The following is a 25,934-nucleotide window of genomic DNA, read 5'->3' on the forward strand; positions in this document are numbered from 1 at the left end:
CTCAGGGAGCGCGCGCGCGCCTTTTTTGGGGGGGCGGGGGCGCGAGAGCGCGCACGAGAGAGAGAGAGAGAGAAAAAGGCGGCGAGTTCTGAAGGGGCGGGAGGCCAAAGCGCCGCGCTCGAGGCAAGAGGCCCTCCGGCCAATCAGCGCCCGAGCCCGCCGCCCGGCCGTCCAACCAGCGAGGCGTCGCGCGCCCGCTTTCTGCCCCGCCCCTCCGCCGCGCCCCTCCCGCCCTTTCCCCCATCCCCCCCCCCCACCCCGTGAGGAACCGTTGTTGCTCGGCTCGCGGGCGACCGACCAACCGACGAGCGCGCGAGGCAGGGCGAGGGCGAGCGCGCGCGCCTGCCTTCCTTCCTCCTCCCTTCCTTCCGGGAGCGCGCGCGGCTGCTGCTGCTGCTGCTGCGTTCGCGAGGCAACAGGAACCCAAAAGGCTGTGTAGAGAGACTCTCTGAGGGGGAGAAAGACCCGAGGCTGAGGGAAAGGCGAGGCGACGGACCCGAGGGCGTCTTGTGAGGAGGACGAGGAGGAGGAGAGGGGCTTCTTTCCCGCAGCCGCCGCCGTTTTTTTTTCCCCCTCAGCCATGGCGGAGCGAGGGGCACCGGTCGGCGGCGCCCTCGCCCCCGCCAACAGCCAGCGGGGCTCGGCCGCCCCGTCGCTCCTCCAGCCGGCATCCTCCTCGTCGTCGTCGTCCTCCTCCTCCTCGGGGGTCTCTTCTTCCTCCGCCTCGCCGGCTTCTCAGGCGGCCCCGCCGGGGCAGCCGTCGCCGGGGGCCCCGCACCAGCACCAGCTGCTAACGGCCTCTCCGCCTCCGCCGTCCTCGTCTTCCTCCGCTCCTCAACCCGCCGCCGCCGCCGCCCTCCTCCTCGGACCCGGAGGGGCAGCTTCGGCCTCGGGGGGCGGGGCGCCTCAGGCGGCCTCGCCCGCTGGGGCGGCCGCAACGGCGGCGGCGGCGGCGACCACCACGGGGGGACGCCCCGTCCAGATGAACCTCTACGCCACCTGGGAGGTGGACCGGAGCTCGCCCAGCTGCGTGCCCAGGTGAGGAAGGAGAAGGAGAGGAAGGGGGGGGGAGAGAGAGAGAGACACCACATCCTCCTCTTTTGGGGACCCCCAGCCTCAGAGGGGAGAGGAAATCCCACCCACCCCCAAAAAAGAAGAGAAACGGCGCATCCTCCCCTGCAAACATCTACATCTATTCTCTCCCCCCCATTCCTTGACCCTGTGAATAAAAGACGGGACTCCCCCCCCCCCAAATACCTTCCTCTGCTCGCTCCCCCTCCCCAGGATCAGATCAGGCAGCAGGACGCCCCCCCTTGGTAACCACGCCTCCCCAAAATGCGCCATGAGTGAGGGGTGTGTCACCTTTCAAGGGGGCGTGGGGACATATGGGGGGGGTAAGGACGTCCTTGTTTTTGGAGGCGAAAACATTGCTTTTTTTGGGGGGGGGGACGAGATTTTGTCTTTACGTGAGTGACTGCGGCTGCCTGAAAAGGGGGGTTGTTCAATGGATGGTTGCCCCCCCTTACCGCTTTGGATGTATTTTGAGTGTTGCTTTTGTTTACAGTCCGTAGTGGTAGTATTTGTTCTTTTTTTTTTAGTATTTGTAGACTTACTGGTGTTAGTTTTAAATATTGTCTTTTCATGATGCAAGCGGCCTTGGGCCCCTTTTTAAAAGGAGAAAGGCAGGGTAAAAACATTATAAATGAAAACTGTTATGCTATTCTTTTTGTTATCTCTCTCTGCGCGTTTATACATCTGTACTGATGTAAGCTGGGTTCTTTTTTTAAGGAGACAAGCAGGTTAAAATATTTTAAAGAAAACAAAGAAATAAATAATAAATGCATGTATATGTGTATACACACACACACATATGCTCCTATATCTCTATATAAAGACAGTCAAGCTCTAGGCTGACAATATGCCCAGGGGTGTCCTTCATCAGACAAAATGGTAGAAGTCACCTTCAGTTCTGGTTCTCCCTTTCACAAATATATGAAGGATGATGGTGGGGATGAATTCGCCTCATTCATAGTGGCTGTTGGGGTTGAGGGGACTGCCCTTCTGAATTTGTAGGGGAAGGGAGATGTAGATGGTTCTTTCATAGCTGTTTCTTGCTGGCTGGTTGTGCTCTTACAGAGGAGAGTGGACTAAGAATGAAATGAAACGGGTTAAAGCCACCCCCTGTGTGTGTAAAAAAAACAAGTGTATCAATTCTGAAACGTCTACATCAGCCCTGTTCATGTGATAGGAAATGAACTCCCTTTAACCACATCCCCTCACGTATGTAGCATGAGAGTGTGGTTCTTCTGTGTATGTACACGTTAGTAGGTATTGATAGCTATACGTATGTGATGGTGCTGTAGTTGTTTCAGAGTGGAGAGAGTTCTTTCTACTAATTTTTCCTTTATCTGTACCTTTCTTCCTTTATCTACATCTTTCACACACAGAATGGATAAAAATCCCTGGTTTTTAAAAATCAAATTGATTTAAATCACTGTTTAAATTTAAAAAAAAAATTGATTTAAATAATCAGAAATCTGATTTTTTAAAAATTTTTAAATTGTGATTTAAATCAATTCAACTGAAATCAAATACACTCTGTCCACACATATAAAGAACGTTCATCCTCTCTTGACATATTTCCCATGTTGACAAGTAATTTGCCCACTCAGCCATTAATAGCAGTGCTTTTCCCACATGAGAAATCTTAACACACTAAACACCAACGGAGCCTACTGGATATCAGGTTAAAGGGGAAACTGTTTTCTCAGTTAGAAAATCTTCGCTACCTGCATTTGCATCTTGCTTCCTTATCCCCTAACAAAATCACTTTTGTCACAAGAATGGATTGAAGAGAGTGTATTTCCCTAGTAGAGTCAGGTCTCCTCACTCATGTAGCTTAGCGTATACATAAGCATATGTCTGCTTTCCACATACAGCTATCCTATTATAATCCATCGGGTTATAGAAAGCGCTGCAATGGATGCAGGAGAACGGGCTGAGGCTGAACCCAGACAAGACGGAAATTCTGAGGGTGGGTGGCCCTGTGGATGGTGGCTTGGGAAACTCCCTCATGTTTGGGGGGGTGGCCCTGGCTGCGAAGAGTGGGGTCCGCAGCCTGGGGGTACACCTGGACCCAACGCTCACCATGGAAAGGCAGGCGGATTGCCTGGCTGCGACCTTACCTAGACACGGGGGTGCTCACTGCCTTAGTACATGCGCTAGTAATTTCTAGCTTAGACTACTGTAACGCGCTCTATGTGGGACTCCCTTTGAAGCTGATGCGGAAACTTCAGGTGGTGCAGAATGCGGCGGCCAGACTCCTTACTGGAGTGAGAAAATACCAACATATCTCTCCTACTCTGGCCATGCTGCACTGGCTGCCCATCCGTTTCCGCATTGACTTCAAAGTGTTAATGCTTACATATAAGGCCCTAAATGGTTTAGGACCCTGATACTTGGCGGAACGCCTGCTCCCACCTAGATCTACTTGGATCACCCGCATGAGCCAGGAGGTGAGGCTGAGGAGTCTAACGCCGAGGGAGGCCTGGAAGGAAAGGACGCGAAACCGGGCCTTCTCGGCAGTGGCTCCTCGCCTCTGGAATAACCTTCCTCCGGTGATTCATGTGGCCCCTATGCTGGGCACATTTAAGAGTCAACTAAAAACGTGGTTGTATGTTCAGGCCTTCCCTCCTGTCAATATTTAATTCTTTTTAAATTTTCTTTCATTTATTATTTGTTTTATTGTATATGTTATGGACTGTTTGTAAAATCCTTATGTTTTAACATATACACCTTATTGGAAGCCGCCCAGAGTGGTCGACCAGGCCAGATGGGCGGGATATAAATCAAATAAATAAAAAATAAAATAAATAAATAATACAAGCAAGGTTGTTACCTGAAAATGATGCCAAAATATATTGTTCCATCCCAGTAATCTGTCTAGGTGTTGCTGCTGTTTCATTTCCTCTCATCTAAAGCCATATTTGGTAGTTAGGACCTTCTAAAGCCACATCACCTGATTTGGAAAGATGTGAAACCTCTCTTAAATGCCTTACTCTAATCCCACCATCTTTGGTTCAAGGGCATTTGTTTGTTCCCAATAAAATGACCTTGGCCATCTTTCTTGAAATAGGTTGGTTGTTCCCCCATTTCTCACCTGTTGTTCTTACTGAAAATCCATTCCTTTCAAAGAGAGATTAGGACCTTTCCTCTTTTTTTCCTTTTTTTATTTTTTGCGCTATTGAGGATCAGACCTATCAAGTCTTATAAAAGCAAGTAGTGAGAAGAAGGTTATTCATGGATGGAAGAAGCCTTTCTGAAATCTTCAAAGCTTGTTAGAAACCTTTCCTTGCCTTATAGAGTTCTCTGAGAAAAATAGGAGAAGAATTTACTGAGGCATGAGAACATCTTTCACTTCATAGTAACCAAAGTGAAGTTAATTATATATGTAAGATCATTTCCTTTAAAAAGCATGGTGTATGGTCTACTACCTGTTGTGAGGGAAATATTTACCTCAAGTGAAACATAAGTTAGTTACATCTACATTTTCTATTTATAGATGAAACTACTCAAAGCTGTTTTCATCTTTGCTTCCCTAGACATGTTTGCGTTTAGACTATTCGTAGCCCATTTGTACTTCTATTCAAAGGGTATACATAATTTTTAGTGACAGGTTGGAAGTGACTCGATGGCACATAAGTTTTTCCTTAGCTGAAAGCCCTCTCTTGTCATATAAAGTTGCTTATGCTACACTATCCTCATGGCTTTCCTCTTATGTCTGAAGCAGAGACACGCCCCCTTCCTGTCACCCTTTGTGAAAGGAGACTTATTGTTTGCACCAGGCTGCTGCTGTTCTGAAGGCAGCTGAGATGGCAGACTGTTCTTCCTGCTTTGCTGGGTGGTAAAAAACTGGCAAAAGATGGAAACAGCAGTTTGTGCCTACTGAGAGATAAGCAGCTATCTTGAATAGATTGATTACTGTTTATTTTTAGTCTGACTTAGACCTGTTTGATCTTGAAGAGCCCGGGTGGCTGATCATTATTTGCTTCTCAAACAGCTACCATGCTTATTACTAGAATTGTTGAGCTAATCTCTTGTTCAAAGTCTTCCAGAGTCTCGGACATTCTTTTCTTGCTAACAGACATGATGGCAGCTGGTTCTGACATCACTGATGCTCCGTTATGGACATTTTGTGATCACTGACATAACTTGCCCACCTGCATCTCAAGGGCAACGTTTTCCCTATCTGACACTTAGACAAGAGTCTAATAACAACTGATACATTACTGATTTTTAAGGTACAGTACTGTATTTAATTGAAGGATTTGTCTTGATGACTGAATGTTACTTTGCTGTAGGTCTTTTAACATCCTTTCTGTGCAGTCTTGTTTCTGTGCTTGGCCACCATCTGGGGGAGGACTTTGCAAATGTAATACAGAGTTCACATAGCTCTTTGAAAGCTGTGGGGAATAATCTCAGCCAGATTCGCAGTTTATTTGTGAGCAGTCTTCCTTCCTCCAGAAAGCAAAAACCAAAGCTTTGATATTTCTGCTAGATTTTCTCATCTTTAGATAAAGGAGTCTGTTTCCAACTTTCCCCAGCCTGGCATTCTGCATATGTGTTGTATGACTCCTAAAATTCCCAGAACCATTGTATGCGTTGGGCAGGCTTGGTGGGAATTATAGACTAATATTAATATGCCTGGAGATGTCTAACACAGAGAAAGCTGGTATAATTGTATTGTTTTTTTTAGGTATTTCTTCCAAACCTATTAGTACCGTGGCTAGTTTTTATTCTTTGCAACCTAGTTCATCTACCTGATCATTGATACTGCTGTGTGCATTATGAGCCAAGAATTTTCATGTGTTATTATAATCAAAACTATGTTTTGGAATGGTTACTTTCTATTTTTGTTTTTTAAAGACTGCTGCTGTAGAGAGGAAATTTGATTAAGACACTATGTTGCCATAGCAGTCATTCCAGCGCAGTATTTTGCCATGTTTATTTTAAGAGCAAAACACCTAATTCTCTGACCTAAAGCAGTGGTTCCTAGAATGAGAAATGTTTTCTGGGGAAGTGTGAACTGCTTTTATTATTCACAGACAATTGCTGGAAACCTCACTTGTCCTAGGATTTGGTATTATACTCTTCTGTACTTCTGCTACAACTGTAGTTGATGTATCTGTGTAATATTCATAGGTGACTGATGGACTGCATGTGTCTTTTGAATTCCTTTTCATGCCGTCGGGAAGAGTGTGTAACATGTTGTACTGTACTAATATAGAAATTTAATTACTATACTTCCAGAAAATAAGTTGCATAGCAGTTTTCTCATTCTAGCAGTGTCCATGATAACTGATTCTTAGACTTGACCATGGTGTTTTATAAGACTAAAGTAGGTAGCTTTTATGTACACAAGGTTTTTTTTTTTCATTTCAAAAATAAGTGTGTCACAATGATCTCTAACAATACTGCAGTTTTAATATAATTTCATAGGAGGTATTTGGAAATACATTGCCTGGCACTCAGATAATCTGAATTAACTACTTTGCCTCGAAGATTTTAAAAATATTTAATGTGGGAGTGGATAGGAAAATGTTATGATGAGATCATATGAATGCAGACGTGTGCAGATGAAACTGGCAGCACATTTTTGTGGAATTCAGGGGAACTTATTTCTGGTTAGACAAACATAGGATTGTGTTGTTGGTTCAATCCCAGGTCTGTCTGCCCAGAAATAAATCACACTGAGCTCCATCAAATTTATTTCTACATTTATAGTACAGAATTGCAGCTTAAATCTTGTTTTTAAGGTAAGTTTGGTATAGCAACAACATTTCTCTATGTAGGTTGTTCTTGTTTAGCAGAAAGGAACATCTTGTTTCTTTCTAATCAAACCTTTTTGGTGTAAAATACTTTTTGCTGTAACTATGTACAGTATTTCTCTTGGCTGGGGGGCATTGCTGATTTCCTGAGGAGAAAAAACTACAGTAGCAGGTGTGAAGGGACGTTTTGTCATAATACTGCCAATTAGATTTTTGTTTATCCTTGTTCCTGGAAAAGTCAATTCTCTGGTGATAGTATGGCCTACAATACTGATGCTCAACGTTTGTCCCTCCATATGTTTTGGACTCCGAGATGTCATGGCCAGCATGATGCATTCTGGAGCTGAAGTCCAAATATTTGAAGGGCAGAGAATTACTTGTTTAAATTACTGTGAAGTATTTCATAGCTGTTCTCTCTCTATTTTAGAGAAACACTTAACTCTTTATAAGCAAGGAATATACTGTAGGTTTGAGCTTTTCTAAATTTAAGTTACTAGCTTAGTTACTTTCAATGCACACTTTTGCGGTTTATTGATTATATTTGTTACCAGGGTAACAACCTACTATTTTAGTTTTGACCATTCACAAAATTGCTGTATCTGATAGAGAATATGAACAGTGTACCCTTTTTGGCATCTTACAGACCACAGTAGCAAAATATGGCAGTGCACCATCCTCATGGAGCCATTAACTAGCAGGTTGTACAGTGGTGCCTTGACTTACAAATGTCCCGACATACAACTATTTCAAGTTAGGACCAGCTGTGGCTGCAAATTTTTGCTTCGACTTGTGACCGGAGCTTTGAGTTACCAACAGAAAAAGGCAGGGGAAAAAGGTGGGGAATTCAAATTGCTAACCGTTGGTGGGGAAGAGGCTGCTTCTTTGTAGCTCTTTCGCCCCAGCAGTTAGAGAGTGTGGGATTGGAGGAGGCTTCGGACTGCCTGGTAAGGTGTTGTTTTCTATTTTTAAAAAACTGTTCTGGGTGGGTTTTGCAGTGTGGTTTTGGGCTGGGTGGTGGGATTATGTTTCTATGTTGCAATGGGTCTTGCAGGATTTGTTTGTTTTTTGGGTTTCCCCCCCCAGTTCTGATGGGTCTTGCACTCTCTGATTTTGGGGGTTTTTTTTGTTTGCATTTCCAATGGGTCTTGCACTCTCTGTTTGCTTTTTTTTCATTTCCATTGGGTCTTGCAGAGTTTGTTTGCTTTTTTGGTGTTTTTTGGTGTTTTTTTTTTTTTTTTTCTTGGCCTTTCCGATGGTCTTGCAGTGTTTGTTTGCTTTTCAGTATTTTCCCCACTTCGGCCGGAATGGATTAATCGTGTTTCTGATGGGTCTTGCAGTGTGTGTGTGTTTGTGGGGGGGGGGGGTTGGTGATTTTTTTCCTTTGGCATAAATGGATTAATTGCATTTCACTGCATTCCTATGGAAAATGGTGTTTTGACTTACAACCATTTCGAGTTACAACCGGAGTTCCGGAACCAATTAAGTTCGTAAGTTGAGGCACCACTGTACTGTCCTCATCTAAGAGCTACAGAGTTGGAAGGGACCCTATGGATCATTGAGTTTGGTCTCCATCAAGGAAGCACTGTGGGGAAATCAAACTCCATGCTGAACTGTCTGTTGTTTAGAATGAATGTTAGGCATGTCTGATATGTTTCAGTAGCTTTTTTAGTTTGTGTCTGGATTATTATTCAGGCAAGTTGTTTTTCTCCACTGTAATGTTTTGTATTTTACTTACGTAGATTACTTCTAAGGCAGAATGTAATGTGTGACTTCTGGACTTCCTGGCATTTGCTTTCTAATCATTTTTCATTATCCTAAAAAGCGTCCTCTTAATGCGTGCAAAGCACAGAAAAGAGTAGGTATGCTGTGAGTTGTTCTCTCAGTGCTTCCCCCCCTTGATTATTTAGCTGACATTTAACTCGGCTAGTCTTATTTTGAGTTCCAGCAGTGAAAGTTAATGTCTTCCACTATTTAAAGTCTGTTTAGGCTGCTTTGCAGGGAGAACTCTGCTAAAGTTGTATATAAGTTAAAACAATAGCACTGCTGTAGTATTTTAAAAATGTACACTGAATGATGGAAACACCTAATAAGAACAATGCCTTGTACACATATACTTTATATTCTCCCTCTCTCACACACACACCATGATTTGTACAGCATATAAAAACAGTTTCTCAAGGGCATTTCTGTTAGTCCTTTGTGCTACCTTGTAAGAGCTCAGTTAAGTATAGCTGATTTCACAGTGAACAACAGTGGATAGCTCTGTGGCATTGGCATCTGGCCGCAGAGTCAGAGTTTGATTCCTCTCTGTGCTTTCTTGGCAGGGGCTGGACTCGATGATCCAGAGGATCCCTTCCAGCTCTGCAGTACTAAGGTGATGGTGGTGAAGAGTGCGGCTTGTGTTTGTGGAATAATGTATAGTCAATTAATCAGTCATGTATAAAAGTGGGCAAGTTGCTCCAGTCTTGTAACTTGGGATAAAATCCTATTGAATTCAGTAGGTCTGTGTAATCTTTTACCAAGCACTGGTGTGACTGCTGTATTTTTCAGTCATCTGAAAGCCTTTTGGGCAGTCATCAGATTTTTCGTTGATTATCTAGTTGTATTTTGACCAGGTATTAAAATATATACTTACATGTTATGCAAGTCTTGATAAGTGGAGGTGAATCTGTAGCCATGGGACCACCACTTCCTCAATCTTTCAAACTGTGCCAGCCTGGTGGAAAGTGTAGTGGTGGTGGATTTGATGTTCTGGACTGTTTGGTCCTTAAAAAAAAAACTTCACCCATTAATACTAACAGGAAGGAAAGTAGGCACATCAGCTTTGTAATTTGGCATGCTGTTTTTTTTTTTTTTTTTTGAGTTACATGTGAGGAGAATGAAGATTTGGATTTTCAAGAGCCAAGGCATCACCCAGCACACCATATGTTTGTCTTTGTTGCCCACATGTTGTTTAGTGTGGGACAGGGACATTCAGCAGGGCTTTCCAAGACAATATCATAGAGGCCTCTGTACATGGAGAGACAAGTTACAACATCTCAACAGTCTTTTAGCTGCAGCCCAAGAAGTATAGGATAGTGCATGAAAATATAAGCCAGCTTTACAAAAGCTAGTATGTAATAGAAAGGTCATCTTCAGTATTTTAATTTGCTTAATAAAACAACTTTGAACAGTAAACAAGCATGCCCTTTAATCTCAGATGTTGTGTTTATTAATGCATCTGTAAACGTTTGTGACAAGTAGAATCAGTGATGCCAGTTAATCAACTAAAGATTAAGTAGATCTGTTGGTGAAAGACTATGTATCACTGGAAGTGATATAAACATTCTAAATTGCATTAAGAAATAAAGTATGAGGAATTCCATTAACTTTATTTTTCCATATGTTTAGTTCTTGACAGTAACCTTACTTTACAATGTGTTTCAGCGGTATTGTAGCAACTTATTGCCCTAGTGAATGACCCTGCCTGGTGTTAGTTTAGTGATAAGAGCTTGATAAAGAGCCAGTTAATCTGCTCTGGAAGTGCTCTGAAAGGAATAAAACAAAGTTTGTTCTTGGCAGTCATATAGCTCAGAAGTCCGTAACCCCTGGTCTGCGGCCCAGTGCCGGTCTGTGGCCTGAGTCGGACTGGGCCGAAGAGAGAGACCTCCCCACCCCACCCCTGCACGCACTCCCTCCGCATATCCCATTTGCGCCTGCACCCATGTGCCTGTGCCCACGTGAACACTCCCCCAACCCCCTTGCACATGACTGACCTGAGCTCCGCAAGAGAGAGAGAGCATGCTCTCCTCCGTGCATGCACACAAGCGCGGGGGTGGTGGTGCCCTGCCTTCCCCAGCCGGTCTGCGGGGCTAAAAAGGTTGGGGACCGCTGATTATAGCTCATCCTGTGCATGTCAACTCAAAGGTAAGGCCTACTGAATTCAGTGAGGCTTACTTCCAAGTAGCATGTGTATTTTTACTAGTTTAGGGTACTAATTGATAGGGAGTTTACATTGGTGTATTCCCACTTGGATGGATGAGAATATGTTCATGTTAAGTGGTTGGGGTTCTTCAGAATTCATGTGGATTTGTGGATTAAGGTTTGAATTGTTCATAAATAGTTTCCTCACTCTGCTTTCAAATTATGAAATATTCAAAGAACTACAGATCCTCAATATGTAGTGCAGTTTCCTATCGTGAACCCCAGGGCTAGGCTAGTTTTTATGTAAATAAATAGAACTATATTTCCCTTTGTGTGGTTAATACAAATTGGACTTCAGCTGAGGCGGAGTAACATTTGAACACCAATAGTACAATTTCTGAAAGAACTTTCTATAATTAATAGCTCAGGTTTATGAAATTGGCAGCTTTAAAAGTCTGTTACTGTCATTAGTGTGCCAGCCTGGGGATTGAGAAGATGGGCCATCTTTCAGTTATGAAAGCCTCCACCCTAGAGCATTTAGAGTCTTAATTATAACTTCTTAAATATTTTGTTTGATTGAAAGGCTTCCATAGCTTCAGGCAATGGAAATTTATGTAACCTATTCAAAGATCAGGAGGACAACAGCTCGGGGCAATTTATACTTCTAATCCTTCATTGGTGATTGATTGAATTTCTCTGAATGACCAGTTCAGTGCTCCACATTATCACTTAACTAAACATATTTCAAAAGCCTATTATCTTTCTGGATTGTGTGAGTGGTAAAAATATAGTATAGTTAACTGATAGGAAAAATAAGTGACTAATATAGTAGAGGGATCATGAGAAATCTATATGTGGGACGGGAAGCAATATTTAGAACTGGATATGGAACAACCAATTGGTTCAAAATTGGGAAAGGAGTACGACAAGGCTGTATATTGTCTCCCTGCTTATTTAACTTATATGCAGAATACATCATGTGAAAGGTTGGACTGGATGAAACCCAAGCCGGAATTAAAGTTGCCGGAAGAAATATCAACAACCTCAGATATGCAGATGATACCAGTCTGATGGCAGAAAGTGAGGAGTTAAAGAACCTCATAATGAGGGTGAAAAAGGAGACTGCAAAAAACGGTCTGAAGCTCAACATAAAAAAACCCTAAGATCATGGCTACTGGCCCCATCACCTCCGATGAAATCTCTTGAGTTTATTCTAAAGTGGCCCTTGTTAAAACTCCACAAGAGTGCTTTTGGAACATATATTCTTGGAGTGGGGAGGCAGCATAGTTCGGTGTCAGAGCAATTATCTTGTATCAAAACAGCAGGGTTGTTGAGGACAGGAAATTGTAGAGGTCACCCAGAGTTATTTGGCAGCAAGCAGAGATGGAAATTTGAACCAGAAATTTATGAATTTTTGCTGAACGAACCGCAAATCGAGTCATTGGTTCATTCAGGTGTTGTTGTTTTTTAAAGACATCGTGGTGGCTGTCTAAAAACAAGAAACATGCCTGGCTGCTTCCCTGCCCCCTTCCCACTGCTCCCATTGCCTCCCTACCTTTGAGTGCTGCCACCATCTTGAGATGCAGACGGCTCCTGCAGGCCGGCAGCCTCTGTGCATGTTCCTGACGCGCAACTGATAGGCCAGCTGGATTTAAAAATTAAAAATAAAAACCAGGAAGTACATTAAATTAGAAAAAGTTTATTGGTTTGCATAAAGCCTTTCTGCAATGAACAATGATCCTGCTTTCATACTAGTCGTATGCTTCAATGCAAAGTAGATGAAGTGTGTTTGTTTGTTAATAGTTTGTCCTGAACGTGTGGCAACAGTATTTTCACTTATTAGTACTGTCGTCATGATTAGCTAGCAGCATTGGAAGACTTCCTTGAAGAAAAATATTTCAGTAATAGCTAAACAGAACCCCTTTTGGCTTATGCCAAATAAGAATCTCTTGCTGGTGATCTTTGTAAAAAAAAGAAAAAAGCTTGTAGTACTTCTAGGCTGAAAATTGTTCTCAGAAATATGTGTAGGTGAGCTGGCTAAGTTATGCATTTTTGTTTTTATATTCTTCTTGGTAGCCTGGAAATATTTGTGCACTTTTTCAGCGGTGATAAAGAGTGGTAAATAACTGCAATGGTGATAGTTCCATTTCTTTGTAGCTGTATATATATATGAACATGAGAGCTGCTTAGCTTTGTAAAAACTGTATGTGACATTAAATAAATTTCTGAGTTTTTAAAATACTGTGACCAGTTTTGTTAAATGGTTGGACATCTCCCTTGCCTTGGATCTCCTCTGAATTCTTAGCTGTGAATAGATTTTGATAGGTTACAATTCATTCAGCTGAGGCTAGTGACTTTTCTGATAGTGTATCTAATTTTGAAAAGAGACAATTAATCCCATAACAATAGTTTCTAGTGGCTCAGTTTCAATTTGACCTTTGTTCAGCGAACATTAGTGTTTGAAGTTAAACATAGGCCTGATACTGGAAATGGGGATTTGTTAATTGTTTCATCATAAGAAAGAACTAAGAGAACATGACTCTTTCCAATAGTGCAGATTTAATTAATTCTATAACTGTGTAAAAAACTTTTTTTTAAAAAGGAAAAGATGACTCGCTAAGGGATATTTTCACCATCAATTAAATTGATAATACATAATATTTACAGATTAAATATCTGCATTGCATTGGTACAGGTGTCTAGTAGAAAAACCAGCTTTCTCAGATATCATAATGTTCTTGGATCGATAGGGATGGCCATCTTCTTTATTGCTCTAGTTCCATATAGTGGTCTTCTAGCCTAGTGGTTCTTAACCTTTGTTACTCAGGTGTTTTTGAACTGCAACTCCCAGAAACCCCAGCCAGCAGAGCTGATGGTGAAGGCTTCTGGGTGTTGCAGTCTAAAAACATCTGAGTAACAAAGGTTAAGAACCAGTGTTCTAGCCATACATGTGCCTTGCAGTTCAACCTGTTCTCCCTCATGGATAGTCCTATCTTTTAAGTAGGACATGCAGAACCATCTAAAAATAAGAAATCCAAAGTTGGTAAAATACACATTTTGGCAAGTGAGATATACAAAAAATTAAAGAGAAAAAAATAAATGGCTAAGTGATCTCTCATATAACTGTTGGGAACATTTTCCCCTAATGAATGAAACTCTAAACAAATTTTTCACCACACCTTGATTATAGTTACTAGTAGTAGCAGTTGTTGTTGTTTCGTTGTTAAGGCGTGTCTGACTCTTTGTGACCCCCACTGTCCAACCATCTCATCCTCTGTCATCCCCTTCTCCTCTTGCCTTCAAACTCTCCCAACATCAGGATCTTTTCCAGAGATCCGATAGCTTTTGTAGGTTGTTTGAGCTGTTTGGCCATGTTCTGGAGGTGTTCTGGTCAGCCAAACAGCCTGAAAAACCTACAAAAGCCATCGGATCCTGGCCATGAAAGCCTTTGCGATTACAAAATCTTTCTGACTTGATACTAATTTAAATATAGGAACGCAGTTGTCAAAATTAGGATTGGATATTGGTAAAACAGTGTATTCTTTGCAATTAGACCCTGTTTCCCTGAAAATAAGACCTAACCTGAAAATAAGCCCTATTATGATTTTTCAGGATGCTCGTAATATAAGCCCTACCCCAAAAATAAGCCCCAGTGAAGTGAAACCCCACTCTCCACTATTGTGCAGCAACCAGAAGAAGATGACATGACTGTAATTGAATAAATGTAGATTGCTGTACATGAAAGGAAAAAAAAGACATCCCCTGAAAATAAGCCCTAATGCGTTTTTTGGAGCAAAAATTTATATAAGACCCTGTCTTATTTTCCGGGAAACAGGGTAGATAAAATTGTTCAGATAGCAGGGCTATAATGCCAGTTGTATTTCTGCCTCTGTTGCCTCTGCCAGTTGCATGCTTGTATATTGACTCTCCTGCTGCATTTGTAGTTCACACAGCTCTTAACAGCATCTTATCTTCATCCACTAGAACCCTTTGGGATGGGAGGGATCATGTGTGACTCATGCAGTCTATTCATTGGGGCAGAATTGATTTAATTATCCTTAAATATCTCAGATAGATGGGTGTGGAATTAGAGCTTAGCTTTGGATCTCTGCAGTGCTGTTAGCTGCAAATGCCCTTGGCAGTTTGTCCTGTTGCCTCGCCCAGAGTAATTTTGTCACATTGGATATGTTCTTACTGTTGTACTACTTCAGAAGGAGGACTTCAGTTCTGTAGGCTAAAGCCCAGATTCCACTGTGTCTTTTTCTTGATTGAAAGCAGCGGATTGCAAGCTTCTTTTCAAGCTGCAAAGCCACACTTACTTATTTTGAGTCTTGCCCAGACAAAGGCCTCAAAAGGACACTCTTATAATTATTTACCATAAAAATTAGTAGTTCAGAAAAGGAGTTGGAAGACAAAATGCAGAGCTGTTTATCCTTGCAAAGTTGGCCGTATGACATGATTGGTCTTTAAATTGCTTTTAATATTAGATGTATAAACAAATAGTTGCATTGCCAGTATCGCTGTCTCAAGGATGACTGAATTCACTTCTTCTGTGAGCATCTGTGTAGGCCCTGCTGAAACAAAGAGGAATTGTAAAACAGCATGTAAGAAGAGCTTTTTTGCATAGGTCTAGAGATGCATCCATTTTCTAGTCATAATCAGTATCGGACCTCTGTTTGTCTTTGGCAGTTGTTCCAAAATACATTGCCTCTGAATATGTAGGCTCATATTTTAGTGTCAAAGTAGACGATTGGTAGATTTATTACCTTTGATGAATTTGTTGCAGGTCTTCTTTAATCCAATAGTGACCATCACATTCTTAGAATAGTGTAAGTTTGTTGTGAATTTTGTGAAGAACTGCTGCCTTTCATTGAAGTGGATTGATATTTGGTCTCACTGGATGATTCTGAGTTTGAATGTTGTCTGTTGTAGAGCAGAGTTCATCAACTTCAGGTCCACGGCCTGGTTCCGGTCTGTGGCCTGAGCTGGACCGGGCTGCAGAGACAGACCTCTGCCCCCTGCATGCACCCTCCTCCCCACAGCTGCTTTGTGCACATGTGCCAGTGCTGGTGTGAGCGCTCCCCCACCCCTTCACGCATGTGCCCACGCACCCATGCAAAAGCTTCTGCGCATGCACGAAGGGGTGGGGAAGCACTCACACTGGTGCTGGTGCGCACACACACTCCCCCACCACTTCGCACATGCACCCGAGAGAGAGCGCACAGGGGGTGCCCCGCCTTCCTCAGAGACTCAGCCGGTCCGCGGTCCCAAAAAGGTTGGGGACCGCTGGAGAATATGAATATTCCTCCTCCCTTTTTAATAGAATACATGTAGGAAATATTTATATTGGAAGATGCCCTTGATAACTAGCTATATTGCTTCAGTTCAGAATGGTCATCAAAAAGTATGAGTGCCTTTTTTGCCTAATGCAAAATTTTTCCAACTTACCATTTTGACCAACCTGAAAACAATCTTGGCCCTATCAGTTTTTTTAATCAAACAGACTTCTGAGTAGTGTTCTTCATAATAATATTTCTTGTTTCAGTTTCTTTGGATGTCAGATTCTACCTTGTAGATTCTCTTTTTTGCGTAAGGATGAAGCCATGTGTTGTTGAAGAATTATCTAGCAATGAATAAATTATGCAGTGGTTTTCCAGCAAACCTTAATGTACTACTTATGAAACAGCAATTACTCAAAATATTTAATCAACTTTATTACTAGATGTCACGAATGATTGCAGAAACAAGCTCCTGAGATTTTAGCCATATGAAAAAATACAAGTTTTTGTAAAACTTATGCATAGCTACTTGCCTGATAATCAACCAACCAGCCAACCTATACTGTAGGTTTACATAGTATTGACCTTCTGTGGTTTGTTGAACACAACACTAAATTAAACCTTTCTTCATTACTTTTAACCTATTTGCTACTTGCCAGTAATTACAAAAACATGTCCCAGCTCATCCCAAATGATGACATTACTGTATAAGGAATCATTGGCTATTTTTGAGGTAGTCATCTGTACAAGCTACAGCTTGAACGATGCCTCATCCATTTACTTATAGCTCCTTACTGTAAAGTTGAGTCATTACATATACTGTAATGCACTTTTCCTGTGCACAGCAGGAATAATTTATATTTCATACAATTGCAAAAATCCATCAGCACATTAGTCTGAATTAAGAAAGGATATGTTAGAAAGGTAGACCTTTCTGGGCCTTCTGAATTACACCTATAGAGGAATAACCATAGAAATTACTCTGCCAGTGTTATGGTTTTTGTGTGCATGTCTTTCCCAGTAGCATTGTAAGATCAGAATGGGGCACCTTAGGATTGTTTCTTGAAAGAACAATGGACTTGGGATTTCGGAGCTAAGGTTTTTACAGGATGGGTATCCAATGTTTCTGTGTCAGGCATGTGAAAACTATCTCTGTCTGTGTTCATTAAACATCATGTAAGTTACCAAGTAGCAAAAGTTTGCACTGCATTTTCTTCATAGACAGTTGCAGGATTGGCATAGTCAAAATTGTTGTTAGTGAGACTGTGGCATGATATTGAGGGATTATAAATAATCATTAAGAAGTAGGAGCAACTGTTGCAGTAGTGGCGCCTAGCAAATCTGGTACCAGTCAGCCTGTCACTCATATGCTGTCTTTATGAGCATTCTGTGGCTCGTCCACTATAACTGATGAGCCCATAGCTGTCAGGCAAGAGATTTTGAAGTTGTAAAAGCATTCTTGAAAATAGTTGGCTTTTAAAATCTTGCTAGAACAGGCACAGGGGATGTTGTAATTAAAGGATCATAAATTGAATAGACCAAGGGCTGGAGTATAAGCTGTGGATTGAAATCTTCCTGCTTCTTCTCTTATACTAAAAGTGATCTGATCAGGAAATTATGTGGATTAATGAAGATTATGTGGGCAATCCTGTGTAGTATAATGTTACTATAGGCACATTTTTTAAATTAGTGGTCACTCCTTCTGTCCCATGCTCAAAATCCTACAAGGTAGGCTTCAGCAGTATGTGGACTCCCAGAAGTATAAGCTGGCAAAAGGTGAATTTTCTGAGTTTTGCTCCTTTGAAAAGTAACTCTTCCATGCTTTGCCTTATTGTTTGTCTCTGCTGATGCATGGGGAGGGAAGAGGTCTCCAGGTAAAAATGTTTGGGGTGGGGAAAGGGGAAAAAGAAGATTATGCTCAAAATCCTCCAAGGTAGGCTTCAGCAGTATGTGGACCGAGAACTCTCAGAAGTACAAGCTGGATTTCGAAGGGGCAGAGGAGCCAAATTGATAACATGTGCTGGATTATGGAGAAAGCGAGAAAGTTCCAGAAAAACACCTACTACTTCTTCATTGACTACGCAAAAGCCTTTGACTGTGTGGACCACAGCAAACTATGACAAGTCCTTAAAGAAATGGGAGTGACTGACGACCTTATCTATCTCCTGAGAAACCCATACGTGGGACAAGAAGCAACAGTTAGAACTGGAAGACTCCCTGTAAAAGACCCTGATGTTGGGAAAGAGTGAAGGCAAGAGGAGAAGGGATGACAGAGGACGAGATGGATGGACAGTGTCATCGAAGCAACCAACATGAATTTGACCCAACTCCGGGAGGCAGTGGAAGACAGGAGGGCATGGCCTGCTCTGGTCCATGGGGTCACGAAGAGTCGGACACAACTTAATGACTAAACAACAACAAACTTTGGCCCAAGATATATAGTGGATCTGGAAGCAGTTGTTTTTCTTCATTGACCATAAAAAATACAGTTATGTAGAGTAAAGCTTATTGTGCTGCATCTAAGATCCTGAGTGATAGACTTCTACAGAACTAGTTCCCCCAATTTCTCCAGAGGTGGTGGTGGTTGTTCGTCACTGAGATAGAAGTAATATGCAGAAATGTAATGCAGAAAATGACAATTGTCAGTTTTTTTCATTTTGCCTCACCCCTAACCAGAACCAGTGTACATATAAACCCATTGAACAATGGACCATGCTGTTCCATTATGCTAGACTTCAACCAAAGACCTTTCCCATTTTTGTTTTTTTAATCTGTTTATTTGTTCCTGAATAATTTCAACCATGACCTGTAAATGTCTTGTCTAAGGACCACCATTTAGATTCTTATCTGTCATCTCTATAGGGTGTCAGTGAAGTTTAGCAAAACTTTAGCAACCACTGACTGATCCCCATGATGTTGGACGTTTTGCATTGCCTTTACATTTCATACCCCTACCCTCTCTACCACTGTATACATGTTTGTTTGCTGAAGCTACTACACTCCATGTATCTGAAGAAGTGGGTAGTCTGAAAGCTCATGCCAAATAAAACATGGTAGTCTTGAAGGTTTATATGATTTAATGCAATTTCACTCAATGTCTTCGTTTGTGTGTATTGGTATTTTAATATCCTGAACATAATTTTGTGAAGAACTTGTTGTTCTCTATTCATTTTGTGTCAGTGTCAAGTTACCAGCATTTAATTAGAGTGCTGTTTCAATATATCCTTCCCTTCCCAATAAACACATTGTAGCTCTTCAGGGGCTGAATGCTTCATTCTCCGTAAATAATTTCTGTGTTTTTTACAACTGCACGAAGAAGGCACGTATGAAGTTTCTGAAGTCATAGGTTGCCCAGCTGGTTCCTAGTCGGAAGCATAGGAGGTACGCAGCAATCGTTGAGAAACTGCTAGTGCTTAATCATGCAACTTAGCTTATAACAACATTTTCTATTGGTATGTGAAGTGGTGCACAAAAGTAGCAAAGTACCGTATTTTTCGCTCCATAAGACGCACCTTTCCATAAGATGCACCAATTTTTTAGGAGAAGAAAACAGGAAAATATAATCTGTTTTCTTAGCTCCATAAGACGCATAGACTTTCCACACCCCTGTTTTGTGGGAAAAAAAGTGAGTCTTATGGTGCAAAAAATACAGTAGCTTCTTCCCTCAGCTGCTTTACAGGAAACATTATTCACAAGAGGATAGTTGAATGGCAGCTCTGGAACCCCTCATCAGGCAAATGAAAGGCTTGGGAATATGGCCTGAACAGCTGAGAAAGGGAAGTCCCATGTCTCCAATGAACTGTCTGCCTTTCTACAATGGGTAAACTGTGTGTGTGTGAGAGACTTGATCAAATGTCACTTTCTGTGTTTAATGAGTGGGGAGAGAAATTTTCATTTCTCATACATCCGTGCCTTTTCCTGTATACAAAGTTATCTATTGCTTAGATGGATTTGTCACAACAAAGATGGAAAATGGTTTTGGGTTAAAAAAAAAAGAACTTTAAAATGTTTTTGGGGATGATGAGGTAGAGTGTGCAGGATGTGTGTACATGTGGGCTAGAGCCTCTGTTCCTGAATATATAACACAATATTTGGCCTCACAAGGCTGTTTTGTTCTGTTGTGTTTTAATCTTTTGACCAGTGGAGATGGCTTACTGATCTATGAGCCCTGTGTTGTTGAAAGAGTGTTGTTTAAGTTGTTGAAAGAGTGTAGATTTTATTCCTCTTATGTAGCTGCTTAGGCTAAGATGCCAGTGTCCTATTCAGACGGATACTGATCTTCCCACACCTTTGTTATATAGCTGTCAAGGATAACAGCTGTGCAGTGTTCTCTCCTGAATAGTTAAGACATTCATTCTATCTGTCATCATTCTTGTGTTCTTTGGTACTGCAATGGCTCCCGGTTTCTTGCTTTTAATGGTTACCCTTACATTTGGCCTCAACACTGGGAGCTGCCTCAGTATCTGTTGAACAAAGAGCATGTGATATTTCCTCTAATAGAATGTTGTTGACTTGTATCTCTTCTAACTATTAAGATCAGGTAACACGACTCTGGACAGATCCAGTTCAGGGGGAGAATAATGAATGAACAATGCATGTAATTAACAGAGAACAAGCGGAGGGTCCCCTGCACTCATGTAAATATGTGTTTCAAACAGTGAGTGATTCAGCCTCAGTGATGGAACTGGGTTCTGTTATCTAGTCGAGTACTGTACAACATTTAAGGGATATATTCTCTGAATTCAGATTAGCTGTTTACGCAGGGCGTATTCATTGATCACACTACACTTGCATATCTCATGATCATCCATTTTATGCTTGCACATGAAGTTGAATATGTTAATTGCTCAGGGCCACCCAGTGAAGAAGTTGAACCTGAATCTGCAAGATTAATGTTATAGCCCACTATTTGTTGTTAAGGTCACCAAGACAAAACCAGAGCTTATGTAGCAACTTACAGCTTTGGAAGCAGATTTGTCAGTCACACAGCTACAATGTACATGTGTTCCTCAGCGTGTGATTTTGACTTGCTAGTCTATCAGGACTAGGTAGAAGCTAAAGCAAATAAAAGTCTTATCTAAACCTTGACTTGGGCAGACATCTCTTAAGATGCTTGTTTTCTGCAAGTGGTACATTGCAGTTTATACTGTAAAGTCTGTTCATAAGAGTGGGTACTATGTAGTATTCGAAATTCCTTGCCTCGGAGAAAAGTTGAGCTAGATCTTTAAATCTGTTGTATAGGTGCTAAAGGCGAATCCTAAAAATAATTTGAATATCTTGCCTAGAGCATGATTGTTGGAACTTAAGCCTGGCTGCAGGCCAGCAGAGGATTCTATTGCTTTTATGTCACTGCAGGCAAAACAAGGCGAGTGACATGCTCCTTTCACAGGAGGTATTGACAAGGCTTTATTTATGGCACTTGGGACCATGTCTCTTATACAGAGAGTAAGGACCTCTTAAGAAACTGTATTACTTTGTCCCTTTATGTAAAGGATGGCTCCTGAAAGGCTTGGTACTTATGAGGCCAGTTACCACTACTTTCTTAATAAGTTTGTTTAGCTGTTTGTACATGGAGGGGAAACCTCTCTGTCCTTTAAGAAAAACCGATTTCTCTCTAAACTTCTGCTATGCCTACTAGGTTTTTCTCTCGTTGCCTGCGGTCAAAAGATGTTGAAACTCAGGGTTCTTTTCTGATGTCAGAACATTCAAGTCTGAACAAACCAAGTTCAGATCTTGATCTGTGTATTTCCTGGTGGCATACCTAGGGCATGTTTTGACTTGGCTTAGTCTTGCTAATGGGCTTTGTCAGAGCTTGAGGTTCAGTCCTTGATGAACATTGGAAAGACAGGTCCTTGAAATGACCTTTTTTGGCAGGTGTTTTATATTGAAGTTTTGTCCAGCTTAGGAAACAATGGTGTAGTGCAGTGGTTCTCAACCTTGGGTAACCCTGGTGTTCTTGAACTGCAGTTCCCAGAAGCCTTCACCATTAGCTGTGCTGGCTGGGATTTCTGGGAGTTGCAGTATGGGAACAGCTGGGCACACAAGGTCGGGAACCACTGATGCAGTAGAACATGATAGGGTGAATGGTCAGTTATTCAACTACCAATGTGAACTGAAATTTGTGCACATAGTATGAGATAGTAGTAATGAGAAATTGTAGTGTTAGCCAAGACTCTTCCCCCAAAGAGGGAAACTTCTTAATGTTGCATGAATGAGGCATTTGTAAAATTCCAAAGTGAATATTTTTGAGGAACATACTGCAAATTGCATTCCATCCCTTATAGGGTTTGGAGATATAAATTTGATTTTGATGTTTAATAACTCATCACGTGCCAGTCACCATGGTCCCTTTTAATTTGTTGGTGTCTCTGTTCTACTCCACAGAGTAATTTTCAGTTAGGAGTTAAAACCTATTGATAATGTGGAGCAGAATGCCTCTAAATAAGAATAAAATACAAATCTCTCCTTCATTAGTTGTTCTACGAGTACATTTCTTTGTACAGTATCTGAGGAATTCTCTATGTGTACATTGTGTACATTTCTAATAAACAGCAAGAGCCCAATACAGAGTCAAAAAGTTGAAATGGGTTTTCGACATTATTTGAGCAAACCACCTTGGTCACTTTACAGTCAAAATATAGCGATGGTATCCCTCATTGGTAGCTGTCCAGTCTGTGCTTCAATATCTCTAACCAAGGAGAACCCACTGCTTCCTGCTGCTCCAAGCATTTCTTGCACAACTTAACCCCCAACACTGGTGGGAAGATAGTGTCTTTCCATAGAAGATAAATGGTTTGAGAAGAAAAAGAGCAGCGTAATGGGATAACACCAATGTGTTATATTAAGACTTCTTCACTGTGGCAGGGCAGGAGAATCCTTGTGTCGTTGATGTGGCACACTAATTGTTCTTTTTGAATATATTTATATAAGGAAGAAGTGCAGCAGGGCATGGCTTCAGGGACTAAATGGGTCATTTCAGCTCCCACCCTTTTTTCTTTCTCCTCAAGGACCTTTTTATTCAGGGAGGAACACTGCCTCTTGAATTTGGTAATGACCTTGTTGCAGTCAGTAAACTTGTTACACCCTTCCAGCATTGCCATTAATTACTAAGGGCACTTCATATTTCCTTCTACTGAATTCATATTATAAAATCTATTTCAGTTGTAGAGTTTGACATGTGCAAAACATTTTTTTCTTTTCTTTTTACTCAAGTGCCGTGTATGTTGAAAATAATAATTGCGTGTCACCTAGTCAATTCTAACTTATGCCAACCCTTTCCAGAGTTTCATAGATAGAGAATACTCAGAAGTGGTTTACCTTCCCTCCTTCTGGGGTTGCCCTGGGACTATGTAGCTTGCCCAAGGTCACACAGGCTGGCTCTTCTCACAGGAAGCTCAGTGGGGAATTGAACTCCCAGTATCTGACTCCACAATCAGATACCTAAACCACTGAACTATCCAGCCAGATACCACTGTGTAAATATTTAATTCTACACCAAGAGGTTTCTCACAGTTTGGTGTTCAGTTACAGGCAATTTGTCATATATTCTAGTTTTGTTTTAAAATTTTATGGAAGATTGGAGCACTTCTGGAAAAAGAGCTGATTATCATTCTGAAGAGTCTTAGAAACATCACTGTAAGAAAGAAGTACTATGAAGGAAGCAGTTACCACTATAGCACAGTTGATTGCAAATACTGTATTAGTTGCAGAAATCAGTAATGTAGCAGAAAATACTGATGAAGGTTAAAGACAGAAGTGAAAATTAGTTGAATGTTAAGACTAAAGCAGTGACAACAGAAGGCATATATAACTTTAATGTTATTAAATGCAGAAATTGGAGTTGTTATACCTTGGTCTAATAATCAGTCCAAATGGAAACTGCAGTTTAGAAATCTGAAGACTGACAGCTGTGAAGAAACTAGAAAAGATCCTTCAGTAAAAAGAAGATCATCCAAACTGTGTTGTTCCTAACTACTATGAATTGATGTAAAATCTGGAGAATGAAAAAAAATGACACGGGGAAAAACTGACTTGCTTGAAATTTCATGCCAGAGAAAACCTTTATATGTGGTTTATGAGAAGAAGAAGAAAAGAATTGAAATCAAGCCTGAATTCTCACTAGAACTCAAAATGACAAAATTTAAGCTATCGGGCTTTGGACATAACATGAAAAGACAAGATGGAATGAAAAAGTGCTGGGAATAATGCAAGACAGTATAAAAAGAGGACGTAAGCAGAAGTAGATTGACTTCACAAAAGAAGCCACAACCTTTCACTCGCAAGAACTGAATTAATTCATGAGGGCACCATAAGTTGGATGCCACATAGCAAGTGTAAAGTTATCACCATCCCATTCTTGTATTGGATTTTAATTTGATGAATGCTTTAATGCTAAAAAATTTTCCTGTCTCAGGTATAATTTGGTAAAGGATTCAGATTCTCATTATTCCTATTCTGTTTTTATCCTAAACAAATTGCTTCTTACTGTCAAACGTAAAGCAACGAGATCTAGTTCTGTACTTTCCAGGAAAACACTTGGGGTTTTGTTTTGGGGTTTCTTTGTTGGCCTTTGACGGTTTCCCATGCAAATTTCAACTAAAAAGAAGGGGAAGTGGGAGAAAAGTACACTGTTCTTTTGTGGTGATGAATGGAGACTTCCATTTCCCTTGAATTTTCTTTGACAGAAGACTTTGTCTTCTTTGGAGAAAGAATGGTAAACACCTTGCTGTTTAGGGACTTTTTTCTCTGTTTGTATTGGGAGCCAGCAAACTTGATTTGTGTAAATCTCATGCTAGCTACTATGCTGATCTTTAAAATGCTGGTTCTAGACCATATCTTTCATTTGTGGAGCTTTAATCTATAGTGTGAACTCCTTGACTTGCAAGGGCAACAAGCTGCCTTTTGTGGAGGATTGATTGACGCTGGATGTGGGGCTATAACAGCAGCACCCAGTGGTCCTTGGAAATGTTATGGTAAATTACATATGAGAGACATAAACCAGTTTGTCATATCTGGAAAATAGCCGGTCACATTTCCTTAAGGCAGTAGAATTATATGTTTGCTTTGTCCCTTTAGTCGTCTTCTAGTGGTTTTTAGATTCCCTTTATTCATCTTCTAGTTGTTTTTATATGAGCAGTCAGACAAAGCAGAACCACCAGAATAACTTCTGTACTATGGAATGAAAGAAGATTGTAGAGAAGTGAACAAAAGCCACCAGAAGAGCAACTGATGAGCCAAGCTTTCAAGGCTGCCTGCAGTCTGGAGTTCAGCTGTTCAAGATTCCTTCCATAGAAAGACTTTGTTGTTCAATTTACCTTCATTCCGTTTCCCAGCTCTCAGGAGTTAAGCTTCAGTTACCTGCTTTTATGAGTTTGTAAAACAGTCTGGAGGGTGGAAATTGTGCAGCTGTTTACATGATCTACTATTCATTTTCTCTGTCTTCTGTTTAGCCCTTATCTCTAAAAGAGCAAAGACATTGCGTTATACATATCCTCTTGCCTGATTTTTTAAAGAGATGATTACTACAAATGCCTATTTTAAAAGTTGCCACAGTGATTTTGGTTTTGTCTTTTTTAAGTGAAGAAGGAGAGCTTCTGGTTTAATGACTTAAGGTAGAAAAAGTGCAGGATAAACCATGAAATCATTTGGTGGCTAAGGCAGTCTCACATATGAAGAGATAACTCTTGTGGAGGAAGTCCCCATAGTACCTTGCATTAGGCTGACATTTCACTAAGCACACTTGTTCAGTTCCAGTAATGCCATGGTGTCACATGTTCCCTGACCAGTCATGTTGGAAGAAACAAAAACATACCTTTAAACGTAGTACTGAGTCATTAAAAACAACCACCATTTATGATACTAATATTAAGAATTTGGAAACTTGTTTTTTCCCGGCCCTGAGTTCAGAGATTTTTGGCCCCACTAT

At 41.2% G+C, this 25,934-nt stretch overlaps 1 protein-coding gene across 2 annotated transcripts in view; it reads left to right on the forward strand.

Annotated features, from left to right (window-relative positions):
- The first annotated feature begins 263 nt into the window (after positions 1 to 263).
- PACS1 (phosphofurin acidic cluster sorting protein 1) overlaps positions 264 to 25,934 on the forward strand; it is a 64,153-nt gene continuing 38,482 nt past the window's right edge. For both annotated transcript variants that reach the window (XM_020797326.3, XM_020797327.3), the window contains exon 1: positions 264 to 1,038. In XM_020797326.3, coding sequence (XP_020652985.3) covers positions 581 to 1,038 — 458 coding nt within the window. In that variant the 5' untranslated portion in view covers positions 264 to 580. The remainder of the gene's footprint in view (positions 1,039 to 25,934) is intronic.

This window comes from Pogona vitticeps, chromosome 15, assembly GCF_051106095.1.
Source record: "Pogona vitticeps strain Pit_001003342236 chromosome 15, PviZW2.1, whole genome shotgun sequence".
NCBI lineage: Eukaryota > Metazoa > Chordata > Lepidosauria > Squamata > Agamidae > Pogona > Pogona vitticeps.